Source organism: Lonchura striata, chromosome 30, assembly GCF_050655825.1.
Source record: "Lonchura striata isolate lonStrDom1 chromosome 30, ASM5065582v1, whole genome shotgun sequence".
NCBI lineage: Eukaryota > Metazoa > Chordata > Aves > Passeriformes > Estrildidae > Lonchura > Lonchura striata.
In genome coordinates this window covers 846,574-864,051 of record NC_140732.1, presented here as the reverse complement: position 1 = coordinate 864,051, position 17,478 = coordinate 846,574, and the positions used below count along the sequence as shown (strand labels likewise).

At 52.1% G+C, this 17,478-nt stretch overlaps 2 protein-coding genes across 5 annotated transcripts in view; one reads left to right on the top strand and one right to left on the bottom strand.

The window, feature by feature from the left end:
• Nucleotides 1-9,280: 9,280 nt before the first annotated feature.
• Nucleotides 9,281-16,206, bottom strand: LOC110482793 (uncharacterized). Its single transcript, XM_021552307.4, has 3 exons — nt 14,179-16,206; nt 12,497-12,578; nt 9,281-12,310 (listed from the first exon to the last, which is right to left on the bottom strand). Exons 1-3 carry the CDS (start codon nt 15,259-15,261, stop codon nt 10,899-10,901), a joined length of 2,577 nt encoding a protein of 858 aa, XP_021407982.3. The 5' UTR covers nt 15,262-16,206; the 3' UTR covers nt 9,281-10,898.
• The window catches only part of LOC144247295 (uncharacterized), a 79,521-nt gene continuing 76,764 nt past the window's right edge, over nt 14,722-17,478 (top strand). For 2 of the 4 annotated variants that reach the window (XM_085563405.1, XM_085563404.1), the window contains exons 1-2: nt 14,722-14,774; nt 16,234-16,371. In XM_085563405.1, coding sequence (XP_085419531.1) covers nt 14,759-14,774; nt 16,234-16,371 — 154 coding nt within the window. In that variant the 5' untranslated portion in view covers nt 14,722-14,758. The remainder of the gene's footprint in view (nt 14,775-16,233; nt 16,372-17,478) is intronic. The other 2 variants (XM_085563407.1, XM_085563406.1) reach the window with 1 other exon arrangement.

The following is a 17,478-nucleotide window of genomic DNA, read 5'->3' as shown; positions in this document are numbered from 1 at the left end:
GCTTGTGCAACTTGGCGTGTGGGGCTCCATACGGCTGCTTTCCACTTCCGGTTCATCCCTACGATGCGACAGGAACCGTCAGTGAAAAGAGTGTAGCAGGTCTCCTCTGCTGGTAGTTGGTTGTATGGTGGAGCCGCTTCAGCCCTTGTCACTTGTACCTGCTCCTCATCATCAGTGAGACCAAAGTTTTCACCTTCTGGCCAGTTCGTAATTATCTCCAAAATCCCAGGGCGATTCAGGTTTCCAATATGGGCGCGTTGAGTGATGAGGGCAATCCATTTGCTCCATGTGGCGTCAGTGGCATGGTGGGTAGTAGGAACCTTTCCTTTAAACATCCACCCCAGCACCGGTAGTCGGGGTGCCAGGAGGAGTTGTGTTTCTGTGCCAATTACCTCCGAGGCAGCTTGAACTCCTTCAAAGGCAGCCAAGATTTCCTTCTCTGTGGGAGTGTAGTTGGCTTCAGACCCTCTGTAACTTCGGCTCCAGAATCCCAGTGGTTGGCCTCGAGTCTCCCCAGGCACTTTCTGCCAAAGGCTCCAGGACAACCCATGGTTCCTGGCTGCAGAGTAGAGCACATTCTTGACCTCTGGTCCTGTTCTGACTGGGCCAAGGGCTACAGCATGCGCGATCTCCTGCTTGATCTGGGTGAAGGCTTGTTGCTGCTCAGGGCCCCAGTGGAAATCATTCTTCTTTCGGGTAACCAGATAAAGAGGGCTCACAATTTGGCTATACTCAGGAATGTGCATTCTCCAGAAACCTATGGCACCCAGGAAAGCTTGTGTTTCCTTTTTGCTGGTTGGTGGGGACATAGCTGTGATCTTGTTGATGACCTCAGTGGGAATCTGGCGCCGTCCATCTTGCCATTTCACTCCCAGGAACTGGATCTCTCGGGCAGGTCCCTTGACTTTGCTCTTCTTGATGGCAAAGCCAGCTTCTTCACCTTTCTCAAACACTTCTGCCGCTGTGCTCCCCCACACAATGATGTCATCAATGTATTGCAGGTGTTCTGGAGCCTCACCCTTTTCTAGTGCAGCCTGGATCAGTCCATGGCAGATGTTTCCACCCCTGGGGCAGTCGGTTCCAGGTGTACTGCACGCCCCTCCAGGTGAAAGCAAACTGAGGCCTGCATTCTGCTGCCAGAGGAATGGAGAAAAACGCTTTAGAAATATCAATGGTGGCATACCACTTTGCTGCCTTGGACTCCAGCTCGTACTGGAGTTCCAGCATGTCCGGCACAGCAGCGCTCAGCGGTGGAGTCACTTCATTTAAGCCACGACAGTCCACAGTCAATCTCCATTCTTTGTCAGATTTGCGCACAGGCCAGATGGGGCTGTTGAAGGGTGAGTGGGTTTTGCTGACCACCCCTTGGCTCTCCAGCTCCCGAATCATTTTGTGGATGGGGATCACGGCATCTCGATCCGTCCGATACTGCCGGCGGTGCACTGTTGAGGTCGCAATTGGCACGCGTTGTTCTTCCACCCTTAGGAGTCCTACTGCAGAGGGGTTTTCTGACAGTCCAGGCAAGGTGTTCAATTGCTTAATGTCTTCTGCCTCTACAGCGGCTATTCCAAAAGCCCACCTGAGTCCCTTTGGGTCTTTGTAATATCCGTTCCGGAGGAAGTCTATGCCTAGGATACACGGAGCATCTGGGCCAGTCACTATAGGATGTTTCTTCCACTCCTTCCCAGTCAGGCTCACCTCAGCTTCCACCAGAGTCAATTGTTGTGATCCCCCTGTCACACCAGCAATGGAAACAGGCTCTGCCCCCACATGTCCTGATGGTATCAGAGTACACTGTGCACCAGTATCAACTAAAGCATCATATTTTTGTGGCTCTGATGTGCCAGGCCATCGGATCCACACTGTCCAGAAGATCCGGTTTTCCCGTGCCTCTCCCTGGCTAGAGACAGGGCCCCTCTAACACTGGTTATCATTCCTTTCCTGGGCATACATACTAGAGGTCCCTTCAAGGGGGTCTGACAGATCGTACCCACAAGCTTGGTCACGGGAGGTTGAGGCTACCTTCACTTTGGTGGAACTCCCCCGGTTAGAGTTTCCCTCCTTGAGTTGACGGACCCGTGCTGCCAGGACAGAAGTGGGTTTCCCATCCCACCTCCCCATGTCTTCCCCATGGTCACGCAGGAAGAACCACAGATTAGCCCTTGGGATGTACCCTCTCTCTCTAGCTGGGGATTGTTGGGCGCTGATTCTGGGGCCTGTGACTCTCACAGGTGCTGTATTAACCTTCCTTATCTCCTCCCTCATCTCCTCTTTAAACTCCTTAATCACAGCTGAGATATGAGCCTGCATTGGGCCATTAATCATACTCTCATAATTCCTAAGTTTGTTGGCAACAGAACCTATTGTCTCCCGGTGGGCATCAGCATTGATTGTTGCAATGAAGGTGGTGTATTGAGATGGCCCAAGATTAGCCAGACTCCACAGCATTTGTCCCGTACACCTGACCTTGTCGGGGTCATTATTGTGTCGTCCATCCCTCCCAAAGAGTACCTCCAATACTGCCACTTCCCTCAGCTGTTGGATCCCTTCCTCGAGGGTCTTCCAGCGCATTCTATGATGGTGCTCTTGCATTCTCTCTCTGTGGACAAACCTCTCCCTGACACTCATTAAGAGCCGCTCCCAGAGAGAAAGGGACCCTGGTTCCCTTACAAAAACCTGATTTATACCCGAGTCCTGGGTCAAGGGTCCCAAGTTCCTTGCCTCACCACCGTCCAGCTGCATGCCTGTACCCATAAGATCCCAAACCCGGAGTAGCCAGGTAGCATAAGCCTCACACCCTCGTCGCACAATGTCTTTATGCAGATTACGAAGACTTTCGTACGTCAGGGACTCGGTGATGATAGCAATCTCTGGCTCCCCTGTGGGTTGTGAGGTTCCTCCATTCCTGTCCCTATCTGCAGGGTGCTCTGCTTTCACCTTAGACTTCCTTGTTTCTACCGGGGCCACTGCTGCTGACCATGACTGCCTTTGTGGTTCAGCTGGAACCTGGACAGTTGTAACATTAGTGGGTTCCACAGCTGTACTATTAGACTGTCCCTCCTCAAGGCAAAGGGCCGGTTTCTCACCAGCTGGGGAAATGCACTCCTTCAGCATCTCTCGTATCTCCTTAACCAGAACCCTCACCCAATCTGGGCGGTTCATTTCTGAGGTGGGCTGTGGGGCAGGGTCAGGCTCTGGAGCAGCAGCATCTCGAGTCTGTGGTGTAGGTGTGAGGGTAGTTATCCAGGTTAATCTTCCCTTATCTCTGAATGCTAAATATAACAGGACTATCAGCAACACCACCCATTGTATGGTATCATTAGCACTTAGAAAGGATCTTAACCCTTTGAGAACTGGTGGAGCAGACCCAAAAAGATGGTTAAAAGGTTGGGAGAAAGTTTGCCCAGGTGCTATTTCCTCGCAGTAGGTACCGTTATTAAAGTAACCCCAAAAACATACAGTTAACGTGTGATAGCTATGAATCCATGTACCTGCCTTCCAGAGGAAATTAAAGATCCATGAATTCCTCACCCAATTAACCCAGAAGCCAAACTTGATAACAGACACCGTAGCCTTAGTTATAGGACCCATTTTTAGATAAGGGTCTGCAAATGGGAAAAGTATAGCTACGATCACGTGCCACCCAAACCAAGGTAAACTAGACCACATGGTGATGCTGAAGATGTTTTTACACACAACAAAAAACCAAATTACTTAAGAACTGTTAATCCTTTTTCCCTCTCAATGCCCTCGGGCCTCACGTTGATGCGCCAAATTCTGTCTTAGTTTGACAAGACAGGAGTCTGTGGAAGAGGGCAAAGCCTCCTGTGCAATGGAGAACGGCAAACCCCCCTCCCTCTGAATTACCAGGATCTTTAAATTAAAAGGCTCTCAGGCAAAGATGTGGGAATGGGAGTAACAATTCTTTACTAGGAGAAAACTAGACAACAATTTAAAAAGGCAAATGCAATCGGTACAAACAAAACCAGTGAAAAAAGTCCACAACCTGAGGAGTCGGGGTGCCCGTAGCAGTTCTGCTGGGACAATTGCTCCCCTTGCAATGCTTGATGAGTTGCAGCTGCAGTGGTGATCTTTAGAAGGGTATAGTTTTCCTCTGAAGATCTGGTGGCAGTGGGGCCGGTCTTCCTCTGCGCCGGGGTTGCCTCTGAGCTCCGCTGCCGTCGCCTCAGCGCGCTCCGGCTGCTTCGCTGCGAGATCCCGCGAAGAGAGAGAGAGCTGCTTCTCTGGGAATCCCGCAAAGAGAGAGAGCGAGAGCTGCTTCTCTGGGAATCCCGCGAAGAGAGAGAGCGAGCTGCTTCTCTCGGAGTCCCGCCCAGAGAGCTTCCTCCTCTCCCCAAAAAGCTACCCCTTTAAACAATAATAGAGTGCTTGGCTTCCCCCTCTGGGTGGGACCCCTCACGGTGTTACATTTACCAGCCCGGCAGTGAGTCAGTCAATAGTGTATAAACAAACCATTGCCTCTACGGGGCAAACCATTGTCTCTGAGAGAGATAACAAAAACCTGTCCAACCGGTTTGCCTTCAACAGATGGCAAATGGAATACAAGCTTATCTTACAACCCAGGACAGTTCATTACTCGGAGCTATTCATGTTCCTTTTAAAACATGCCTAAATAGTTGCTATTCTCTGTTATTTATCAAATGCCTCTCTTTTCTTGAGACAGTCTCTTTTAAGAAAGGTCCCAATACTCCACTTCCCAACACAAAGTGTCCCAGCAACTCACCAAGTGCACACACTGCAATGATGACAGGCCCTGCCACGAATGCATTTCACAGCAACCTCTAATTTGGCAGCCATGAAGCTAATCCCACCAAGAAGAATTTTCTCCTTTCTGCCACTCTTCTACGGCTCTTTCTGTCAAGGTGATTCCTGACTGTTGGCCTTCAAACCCATCACTGCTAGCAGTGCAACACCCACGTCCCCTGATAGCCCAGGTTCCTCCTTGGCCAGCAAGCAGATAATCCAAGGCCATGCGGTTCTCTGGAGCTCCCATTTGTCTTTGTTGGAGCTCATAGGATGTGCTATTGGGCATTTTAACAGTATCATTTGCTACCTCTTCTAATAATCCATTCAGCTCATTCATGTAAACTCCATGGGACGGGGCAGCGCACATGAGGCACAGGGTGAACCAGAATCTTTTGCTTTCTTAAACCCAAGGCACTCTTTGGGTGGAAAATGTTCTCTGGGCCCTAAGTCTTCTGTGTGGTTGTTGCTGAAGGACCCTAAATGGTGGTCCTGCAGCTGGGAGTGGTGTGACACTGACACTGACCAGCTGCAGCACCCCAAGTTCTACTGACATTGGTAGTGATGGTAAAGCACAGAAATCTTCTGACACTGTAGCCTCTAAAACTATTACAGGGTTTGGTTTCTCCTGACGGGAAATCTGAGTGAATCCTGTGACACTGATCATTGTATTCCTGTGTTTCACAGCAGAGTTTTCTGTAACTGTCCCTTCATTGACTCCGTTACGAGGCAGAGCCCATTGACAGAGTTCTGGCCACCCCACAGGGTTCCCCTCCAAGGGAACCCCATCCCTCCCAACTTCAGCTGAGAACATACCCAGCAATTAGCGACACTGAGTGCTTTGGCTACCTTGGTCTTTAAATTTAAATTTAAATTTTAATTTTAATTATAATTTTAAATGTTTAAATTTAAATCTTTAAATTTTCAAAACAGTTTTGATGACTGATCCCTTGGTGTTTTGGCAAACAAAGATTCTGGCTGACTATCAAGGTACAACTTACAGACATCAGTAGTACTTTAGTGACACCATTCTTCATTCTTTTTGCTCAATTTCATTCAAGTTAGGAACAATAATTCTGTTGTCCATGGAGCTGGCACCTTTTTAATTACAGAATAATGCCCCCGAGGTCCTTTAGTGTTCAGCTTTACCATGTTGTCTGTGAGTAACAAGGCTTGGTGGGGCCCTTTGCCCTTTGGCTGGAAGAGGGCCAGGACCTCTATTTAAAGAAAAAAAAAAAGGAAAAAGAAAAAAAAGCCAATTAGATGAATTGTAAAAGATACAAATAAAATCCAAGCGTTAGTGAAACAACTTCTGTAACTTTGCATTAAGAGGTAAATGATCTTTTTAAAAAGAGAACTCAGTTATTTACATTGTAAATGTGCTGATGGCATGGATCCATCTTACTGACCTCAGCAGCCTTTTTAAAAGTTTTTGCAGTTTGTTTCCAACATTGTGATTTTAAATTGTCATCAAAGCAATATTAAATTGATAGCGGCCCTTCCAGCTCCAGGCAGGACTGGGAATCCAAACTCTGTCAAACCCCAAATCCTTTAGAAGATGACCTTCCTTCTCCCTATTGTGAATAAGCTGCACATTCCCTCTGAAATTGTCAGGGTTTTCTTATGGATGAAAAATCCCACTTATGGCTTTTTGCTCGGGTTTGGAGGTGGGAAGGGCAATTCTCCATCCATCAGCTCCAGACTGCACTGCCTCAGGAACACGGCTCACTTGCCAGCTTTGGCCCACTCGTGGCACTTCTAGAGGAGGAAGAAAGTGCAACTGCACAATTCCAGCCAAAAAGAAATGAAGAATGAATAGTGCGGATCCAGGCGTTCCTGTGGAGATTCAGGAGTTCAGCTGGGACTGTGGAGAGTTTGGGTCCTTGCCAATTGGATGTGCGTTCCCAGCTGCAATCTCCTGGCCTGCAGGGGAGTCTCACTCACCTGCCAGAGCAGAAAGCTCAGGCACTGTGCTCAAACGGGCTCGTCTGATGCAAAGCTGTCAGAGCAATGTGAGGGCAGAGCCAGCCCAGCTGTGCCCAGGGCAGAGCCCAGCAGAGCCCTGGCAGAGCCCAGAGCAGCCTCAGCACCCGCAGAGCCCGGCTGCAAGGAGAGAAACCAGAAACCACCCATCAGCTGAAGGCTCCTGTCCCCTTGTCCCAGCTGCCCACAAAGCCCAGGCCATCCTGGCCGTGCCCAGAGCTGTGCCCAGAGCTGCCCATCACTGCTGCCCTTGGGAGCAGAGCAGGAGGGCAGGACATTCCCAGCCTGCAGCCAGCCACAGCACATCCAGCCCTCAGCAGCTGCCCAGAGCAGGAGCCTCCTTGTGCTTGTTGCCATCATCTCCCAAAAGCTCTGATCCCACCATGCCAAGCAGACGTGACTCACCTCATGCCATCCTCACCTCCTCCTCCTTTGCCTCCCCAGTGATGCTGCTGCTCCCACTAAGGACTCGCTGGTGACAGCAGGGGGACACCGCAGGTCACCCCTCGAAGGAACTGCAGGGTCATGGTGGCTCCTGGAGTCCCCCCATGTGACAGCTGGAGGTCCCACGGTGCTGCGGTGACAAGTTGGTGGGTGGCTGCTCATTTTGGAGTCTCTATGGTGGGTCCCAAAGTCCCCTCCTGTAACCGCAGTCATTCTCCCAAGCCGTGCCTCAGTTTCTCCCTCATTCTGCAGGGACCACCTGCTGCCAATGTTCTGGAATTGGGTTTATTTTGGGAGGTTTTGGGGTTGGGGTTACTCGGATGGGCTGGTGGGCCAGTGGGTTGTGCTGGGGTGTGGCCAAGCTGGTGGTCATCTGGGCTGGGGGCTGGCCAGGTTGGGGCGCTGCAGGCCAGGGGCTGTCCAGACCAGAGTCCAGGTGGCATCCAGAGTTCTAGTCTCCATCTGGACCAGGGTGCATCCAGAGTGGGATCCATGGCTCCTGTGTCCATCTGGACAAGGGTCCAACCTCTCCTGCTCCCATCCATCCCAGGCTTCCTGGCCGTGGCCACTGCTTGCTGCAGAGTGGACAAGACCCACGGTCAGTCCCAAGATGGCCCCAGACCCTCTCCCACCAACCCCACCAGGCCACCCACCTCGAGCTCTGGTACCACTGGTGTCCCCTGGAAGCCGGGCCAGCTCTGGATCTCCTGGAAGAGGAGATCCAGAGTCTTGGGCTGGGGACTTGAGGGCATCCAGGATGGTGAGCACCGAGTCCATGTGGTGTGGGGGGACAGATAGGAACACAGCTGGGGACAGGCCTGGGGGGGACACGGGTTGGGGGTGAAGGGGTTAAGGGGTGGGGAGAGGGTTGGAGAATGGGATGCACCCAAAAATTTGCCAAAGTCAAAGGGGAGGGCACCCAAAACTGGGGGGAAGGATGGAAAAGAGGGAAAGGATTCAAAATAGGGAGAAAGGGCCCCAAATAGGGGAACAGTGACCCAAAACAGGGGAAGGAGTCAAAATACAGGGAAAGGATCCAGAACAGGGAGAAGGAACACAAACCAGGAGAGAAAGGACCCAAAATATGGGGAAAAGGATCCAAAATGGGGTTGGGGAGGACCCAAAATGAGAGGACAAAATGTGTAGCGGGATGTCATGGCATGTCGTGGGATGTCACAGGGTGTCCCTACCTGTGCTGGGGTGGGCACAAATGCTCCGCACCAGGAGCAGCCACAGGAACATCCTGAGGGACACGAGGACACCTTGTGGGACATGGGACCTCGGGGACTTTGGCCCCGCCGGGGGTGGGAGACAGGGACATGGGGGGAGGGACAGGGACACACAGAGGAATGACAGGGAGCGATGATGGGGGATGGGGACAAACAGAGGGGAGGGGACACAATGCCACCAGGACACACATCAGGGAACAACTTTGGCACACCTACGGGAACACTGCCACCAGGACATCTCCGGTGACACCCAGCATGGGGCCATGTGACCCCATGGGTGACTCTGACCCTTGCCCTGTCCCCAGCCTGTCCCCAGGGTCGGTCAGGGTCCCCTGAGTACTGAGGCCCTGGGACACCCTGGTGTCTGTCACTCTTCCAGGCTTCTTGCCACCAGCTGAACCAGGTCCCTGTCCCACCCTGCTGGGTGGTGACATTTGGCTGGGACACCGTGGTGGTGACAGTGGGGACGTGGTGGCAGGAACGCTATCTGGTAGTGCTTGGCTGTGGCTGAGATGAAGGTGCTGGTGGCAGTGTGGTAGCACAGGTGGTGGCACTGATACTGTCCCAGTTCATGTCCTCATTCATGTTCCATATGTCCCATGCATGCCCCCTCATGTCCCCACCCAGGGCTGTGACCCCATGTGCCCCCACATATATCCATCCATGTCTGTGTTCCCCATGTCCCCATCCATGGCCATGTCCCCCACGTCTCCATCCATGGCACTGACCCCATATCCGTGTCTCCCTACATGCCATTGTCCCCCACATGTCCCCATCCATGCCCTAGTTCAATGTCTTTATTTTTACCCCAATTTCAGGGCTTTCAAAGGTGATGCATGGACAGAATACTCTTAAACTAATTAAAATTAAAAAGTGGTATGTTTATTACAATGCCAGGCACAAGCAGAATAACTTCCAAAGGCATGTGCACGCCCCAAGAATCCAGACATCCCCTTTGTCCCCTAACTTGTTGCACATGCATCAAGTTTTGAAATAGGTTCATGCACATTCATTTACCAGTTTTGCATTACAATTAGTTCTCTGGTTGTCTATCCCTCTCCCGCAGCCTCAGTTCTGGTTTCATTCTTGTTTCAAGGTCCAAGGGGCCCCTCTTATCTTCCTCCAGCTTGGAAGTTCACATTCCTTTCATCTTGTTTTGAGGCAGTTTTGCAAGCTACAGCACAGCAAATTAACAGACTCTACAGACTAAACAATTCAAGGCAGCACACTTCACCAAAATCTGAAATGGATTTCTGACCCAAGTTAATTCCTAACCCCATGTCTCAAAAAGATCAACAGAAACCTTTTCATCTCAAGGCCAAAACAAAAGGATTTACCTGTCCCTGCTGGCAGAGCATCCATGTGCTTGGGTGGGTGGGAAGAACCTTTTATGGAGAGGTTTCCACATCACCATTGTCCTGGGTTGACTGTATGATGCTTTTATCCCCAGTTGTCTGTTCTTTTTATGCTGAATAATAAGTTTTGCACCTTTAAGACTTGTTCCAAGAGTGAAGGGGCAGAGAAGAAGCGCAGAGCTTGTTTTCAAGAACTGCACTCCCTCCTCCACATTCCTGCTCCTGGCCTGTGTTGTCTGTGGACAGACAGCAGGACAGAGCTCTCCTTTGCTTTTAGTTAGCTTTAGCTAGCTGAGGCAAAGAAGTTCCCTGGACTGTGGCTTTTTTTTCCCTTTCTTTGGACCTGCTCAAACCTGCTCTGGACTGAACACCCAGAAGAGCAGCAGCAGCTCACACCTGTGGCCAAGTGGGCCAGGCTTGGGCCACGGCATTTCCAGCGCCGAAGGGACTGATCAGAGACTGAGTGAGCCGAGCTGCAGCCTGGGGGACTTTTCCAAGTTCGTCTCTCTCTCTTGGAGTGGCAAGAAGTTTTATTGTTTAATATTGTTTAGGTTTGCTTGTTTAATAAACAGTTTTATTCCATTTTTCTCCAAGGAGGTATCTTTCCCAAACCGACTGGGGGGAGGGGCTGATTGAATCTGCTTCCTAGAGGAACCCTTTTGGGGGTTCTCTCCCAGTTTTGCCCTGAACCAGGCCAACTCTCCAAAATCAGGGGTTTGCCCCAGTCTGTCCCCATTTAGCTGCAGAAGATCCCCAAGGGCCAAAGAGAATTAAAACAATAGATTTATGTTGGAGAAAACCTTCAAAGCCATCCAGTGTTGCTTGATGCCATCAGAAGAAGCAAAAAGTGACATCTTTCTGGGGTCAGAAGTAAACAAATCAGCTCTCCACAAGGGATTTCTGATGTTGACCTGTGGCTGTGTGCAGGTGCCCACAGGGAGCCAGGAGGATGTGGGGCACCCAGGCAAGTGTTTTCCCAACAAGGATCACTGGCACCACGGATCACTGGGGCTCTGCCCACCGGGACGCACTGGGGATCATCCAGTGCAGATCTTCCCATGAGGGATGGAGTTGGAGCAGTGCACGAAGCTCTTCCTGTATTGGGGCACTCACAGAGCTTCCCTTACTGGTGACTCTGTTGGTGTCTGGTCAAGTTACCACTCTGTGAGAAGCTCTTCCCACACTCAAGACACTTGTAGGGCCTCTCCCCAGTGTGGATGCGCCGGTGCTTGAGGAGGGTGCAGCTGCGCTGGAAGCTCTTCCCACAATCAGGGCAGCGGAAGGGCCTCTCATCCGTGTGAATCCGTTGGTGCAAGAGGAGATTGGAGCTTGTCAGAAACCTCTTCCTGCATTTATCACACTCGTAGGGCCTTTCTCCAGTGTGGCTCCTCCGGTGCCTGGTGAGGGTGCAGCTGCGCTTGAAGCCCTTCCCGCAGTCGGGGCAGCGGAAGGGCCTCTCATCTGAGTGAATGCGCTGATGCCTGAGGAGAATGGTGCTCTTCATAAACCTCTTCCTGCATTTATCACACTCATAGGGCCTCTCCCCCATGTGGGTCCTCTGGTGTCTGATCAGGTCAGCATGCTTGCAGAAGCTCTTCCCACACTCAGGACACTCATAGGGCCCTTCCCCCATGTGGGTCCTCTGATGTCTGATCAGGTCAGCACGCTCACAGAAGCTCTTCCCACACTCGGGACATTTGTAGGGCTGTTTCCCTGTGCTGCTCCTCTGGTGTCTGGTCAGTTCGTAGCTCCTCCTGAAGCTCTTCCCACACTGCCCACACTCATAGGGCCTCTCCCCCGAGTGGATTACCATGTGGCAGATCAGGCTGGAGCTCGTACTGAAGCTCTTCCCACAATTCCCACACTTGTAGGGCCTCTCCCCAGTGTGGCTCCTCTGGTGTATGACCAGGTCAGCACGCTCGTAGAAGCTCTTCCCACACTCAGGACACTTGTAGGGCCGTTCTCCTGTGTGAATCTTCTTGTGTCTGGTCACTTCAGAGCTTGTCCTGAAGCTCTTCCCACACTCCCCACACTTGTAGGGCTTCTCCCCCGTGTGGCTCCTCTGGTGTATGACCAGTCTGGCACGCTCACAGAAGCTCTTCCCACACTCAGGACACTCATAGGGCCGTTCTCCTGTGTGGGTCCTCTTGTGTCTGGTCAGTTCAGACTTCACGATGAAGCTCTTCCCACACTCCCCACACTCATAGGGCCGTTCCCCTGTGTGGATTCTCCAGTGCATGATCAGTTCAGATCTCCACCTGAAGCTCTTCCCACATTCCGAGCACTTGGGCTTCTCCTTACCGTGAACCTTCTCATGGACCCCCAGCACTGAGCTCTGGCCACCTCCCTGGCCCAGGGTGGGTCTTTCCTCCTCAGATCCCCGTGATCTGTTTTTGCAGCCCCTCCTTGTGCGAGATCTCTGGGGCTTTTCCTCCTCGTTGGAGTCCTGTGCCATGGAGCCGCCCAAAACAGCCTCTTCCACGAGGTTCTGCTGTGGGGATTTGTCCTCCCTGGTCTCCATCCTCAGCTCCTTGTCTGGGGGAGGAAGGACAAGGATAGGATGAGATTTGCCTCTGTGCCACAGGGAAGGGCAAGGAGATTCCCCCAGTGCATCTCCGGCAGGATAGCATTGACTGCAGCATTGTCCTGCAGCTGGGAGCCAGGCTGGGCTGGGAGATGGAGCAGGAGAGAGGGGGAAAGGGGCAGGGACTTCCTCCTCACCTGCCTGGGGCTCCTGGGCCATCTTCCTCCTCCTCGCAGCCTCCTCCTTCTCAATTGGGCCAAGGTTTGGGAATTGGAAATCCTGGTTTAAAGGGTGAAAACAAGGCCTGAGTGCATTGGCTTTGATGGTCCCACTGCTCAAGCACAGCTGGAGAAGTCAGCACCCCTTCTAGCCTCAGGGGCCCTGGAGCCCACTCATCCCTGGCCGCCCCCACCGCTCCAGGCTGCCAGGGATGCTCCAGCTCTGTAATCGCCTTGTGGGAACCCTTAAAATCAGAAGGTTTTGAGGAAGTTGTAAAATAAAGGCCTCAGAGACTGCAGAACAGCAATTAGAGCTAAGCAGTAGACATAAGAGTTGTCAGCAGAAAAATTACACAAGAAGCAGAAGAGTAAGGAAAAATAGAACAATAGAACACTTGGCCAGAATGACGCCCTAAATTATAGAAAAGGATATATACTGTGAAAAATGTTTATTATATGGCTCTATGCAAATATTTACTATACGTATTACGTTATATTGATTAGCGGTGCTGTATTAACATTTTAATAGTATGGTAAATGTAGTTTGGTAGTTAAAATGGAGCTTTTGTAGTTAAAATAGAAACTTTGTACATGGGAAGAAAGGAATGAGGTACATGCATCGAGATAGCAGCCACAGGATATCTAAATCTTCCAGAGAAAAATAATTTAGACTCCCCTATCAGAAGAAATAAACCTCTTCCTGCCTCGCTCAGCCCTGAAGACACCACAGGATCAAGAGGAAGACGCTGACACTAATCAGACAGATCAGTTCTTTGCTTCAACAGAATTTATGCATCATGTATGAGATATATGAATACACAACAGACTATTTCTTTAAAGGGTTAATCCTTTGTACACAAGGCATGCTAGTCGTGGCTTAGTGCCTGAGAGCATCCGGACATCCATAATTCTTTGCTTTTATTGTCCTTTACTGTCCTAACTCTGAATTGTCCAAATTCTTATTCCTCTAATTTTTATTACTGTTTTTATAACTATTTTATTACTATTAAACTTTTAAAATTTTAAAACAAGTGATTGGCATTTTTCACATCAAGAAAGATAGTAGGAAGTTCTAAGCTTAATAATGGAGCTGAGTGCATTGTGTCTTAAGGCTTGCAAGCATGTATTGTATTCGAAATAAGCAAGCATTGTTTTAACCAAAGGTACTTGTGCTTATAGTGGCTGGATAGAACTACTGTCAATATGCTTTTGCTTTGTGTGATTGGTCAAAAAGCTTTTAAAATAAGTTGTAACATTAAGTTCTTTGTCTGCTACCTGGGATGTGAGCTGCTGGCATCTTCCCATTGTCATAACCATGTAATGAGACTGATGCTAGAAAATAAACAGCTCGAGACGCGTTCCTCAGCAGTCCGGTCTCGTTCGTGATTTGTACCCAGACCCCCGGCTCCGGGATCGCCCCTCTGCGCTCTCCCCGCTCCGGGGCTGCCGCGTTCCCCGGCTCTCCCGGGCATCTCCAAACCCGGTATCACCCCGGGTCCGCCGCTACCGGGCGATCGCCACGTGGGAAGCTCCAAGTTCCCTCCAGGGGCATTTCCAGGAGAGCTTTGGGTCCTGAGAGATCCAAACAACCCCTGCACCGCAAAAAACCCTCCCGGAGACCTTCCCGATGGATTTGGGGCGAGCTCCCCCTCCCCGCTCACCTGCGGGTCCCGAGGAGGGCGATGCAGCGGGAGCCGGGGCAGCTGCGGCCGGAGCGGGCGGGGGAACAGCGAGATTCTCCACGTGCTGCTGCTCTTCCTCCTCCAGCTCCTCCTCCTCCTCCTCTTCCGTCCCTCCTCTTCCTCCCGCTCCTCCTCCGCTCCCAGCCCGGCCCGGGCAGGTGCCGACACCCAAAAGCAGCCGCGCTCTGCCCGGGGCGGGTTCCAAAGCGGCGCCGGCCCGTGCAGCACTGGGAGGGAACCGGGAGCGCTTTCCCTCCCGGCACCGCTCTGACTGGGAGCACTGGGACGGAACCGGGAGCGCTTTCCCTCCCGGCACCGCTCTGACTGGGAGCACTGGGACGGAACCGGGAGCGCTTTCCCTCCCGGCACCGCTCTGACTGGGAGCACTGGGACGGAACCGGGAGCAAACAGCGTCCGGACGCGGCCGCAGCCGGCGGGGAAAGGGGCAAAGCGAAGGGCGTGGTTATGCAAATCCGGGAGCGATCGCGCGCTGGGATTGGTGGGCGGGGGCAGCGCGGGGTTTCTTCGGTCACGTGAGGGCGGTGGGGGGCCTGGAGCGATGGCGGCGGCGTCCGGTGAGAGGGGACAGGAAGCGGGAATGGGGACAGGGAACGGGAATGGGGACAGGGAACGGGAATGGGGACAGGGAACGGGAATGGGGACGGGAATGGGGACAGGGAACGGGAATGGGGACAGGGAGCGGGAATGGGGACAGGGAGCGGGAATGGGGACAGGGAATAGGGACAGGGAGCGGGAATGGGGACAGGGAACGGGAATGGGGACAGGGAGCGGGAATGGAGACAGGGAGCGGGAATGGGGACAGGGAGCGGGAATGGAGACAGGGAATAGGGACAGGGAGCGGGAATGGGGACGGGAATGGGGACAGGGAACGGGAATGGGGACAGGGAGCGGGAATGGGGACAGGGAGTGGGAGTGGGGACAAGGAATTGGAATATGGGTACGGGACCGGGAATACTGAAATGGAAATACAGGAATGGGACTGTGAATAAGAGAAGGCGAACAGGGAGTGGGAATATGGGACAGGGAATGCGACTGCGGCATGGGATTCAGACTGGGATGGGAGCAGAAGTGCAGCAGGAGCCGGGTGACACGGAAATGGGTGGGTGAGAGGGGAGTGACAGCGGGAAGAGTGGGATCTTGGAGAAGAGACACTGGCAACAAGAACACAGGGACATGGGGACGGTTCCTGGCAGGAGGTCCTTGATCGGCTGCACCAGAACCTCTGCCAGGGTCTTGCAGCGCAGCCAGAGGTGCTCAGCCTGAGGTGCCCAAACCCCAGAGCAATGCCCAAGTCCCTCACAGGAACCCTCAACTCTCTCAAACCCAGCATCCCACACATCCCCTGGATGATCCCTCCATGTCCCCATCCTTGTCTTAATTCAATGTCTTCCTTTTTACCCCAGTTTTGGGTATTTGGAAAGGACAAGGAGAAATGAAAAGAAAATCCAGGCCATGGGGAGCCACGAGGATGTGGAGCCCCCAGGCAGTTGTATTCCGAACACGGATCACCAGCACCATGAATCACCAGGGCTCTGCCCACCAGGAGTCAGTGGGGATCATCCAGTGAGGATCCTCCCATGGGGGATGGAGCTGGAGCAGGGCACAGAGCTCTTCCCGCACTTGGGGCACTCACGGGGCTACCATAGTGGTGCCTCCATAGGTGCTGGGTCAAGGCTGAGCTCTGGGAGAAGCTCTTCCCACTCTGGGGACACTCGTAGGACCTGTGACATCACAAGGAGCAGGGCTGGATGCCAGGCATCCACCAAAGGTGCTCTCTCTCTCTCTCCTCCAGAGATGGACAGGAGAGAGAAAACAGAATGAAGGCTTCATGGGTTGAGCTAAGGACTGGGACAGATCAGTCAGCAATTGCCATCATGGGCAAATCAGTTCAAAATTGGAGACATTGAATTTATTGCTATCAAAATCAGAGCAGGATAGTGAAAAGTAAAATAAAGCTTCACAAACACCTTCTGCCCACCCCTCCCTCCTTCTGAGCTCTGCCTCCTCCCACAGTGGGTGCAGGGAGACAGGGAATGGGGGCTCTGGTCAGTTCATCCCCTGTTGTTTCTCCTGCTGCTCGGGGAGAGGAGTCGTTCCCCTGCTGCACCATTGGGTCCCTCCTGGAGGCACTTCTCCGTGAACTTCTCCATGGTGAGTTCATCCCATGGACAGCAGTTCTCCACAAGCTGCTGCAGCGTGGCTCGCTCCTCCATGGGCTCACAAGTCCTGGCAGGACCCTGCTCCAGCGTGGGCTCCTCTCCAGGGGTTTGCAGGTCCCTGCTGGGTCCCTGCTCCAGCACAGGTTTCTCATGGGGTCGCAGCCTCTGCTCAGGCATCCCCCTGCTCTAGCACGGGCTCCTCCAGGTGCTGCAGGTGCATCTCTGCCCTCCGTGCCCTCCATGGGCTGCAGGGCCCAGCTGCCTCCCCAGGGACTGACCAGGGAATCTCAGGGCAATCAGCTCCAGCAGCTGGAGCAGCTCCTGCCCCTCCTGCCCTGCCCTGCCCTGCTCTGGGGGTGTGCAGAGTTGTTCTTCTCACATGTTCTCACCCTGCTCTTTCCTATTCACAGTTACAACTACACAATCACCAGATTTTGTTTTCTGAAATCTCTTATCCCAAAGGCATTACCACTATTTCTAACGGGCCCAGCCTTGGCCAGCAGCCAGTCCCTCCAGGAGCTGGCTGGCGTTGACTCTGCAGGACATGGAGGAGCAGCTGCTTCCAGCAGCCTCTCACAGAAGGTGCTCCTAGAGCCCCCTCCTTAGCAAAACCTGGCCATGCAAACCTAGTATAAGTATGGTAGGGTTCTATTACCATTATTCATTCTTATTGTTACTAATATTGCTCTTTATGCCATTTATATTACAGTTAGTATTTTTCCTGGTATTTTTAGTCTTTTTGACTCTATATTAATAGTGGCTATAGTAGAACTTGAAACAAAAGTTCTTAATTGCAAGTAGAATTTATCATTTTGGCAGCTGCTTGCCCTGCCCTGTTCTGTGTCATTGCTGTGTGTGAAGCTACTGCTGCCAAGACTCCCTGTTTCCTTGGTTTGGGAAATTCAATGACATTGCTCACGTGTCAGAAAGAGAGGGCTCATTCCAATCAAATGTATTGCCTGAGCTCTTCTACTCCCAGTGTTGGAAGCTTTTTCCTAAAATTGCTGACTTTCTCAGCTTCTGTTAATTGCAATTTTGTAACAAAATGTTCTCAGATGTGGTTTTGAAAGATTCTGTAATCAGCTTCCAGTTTTGCTTT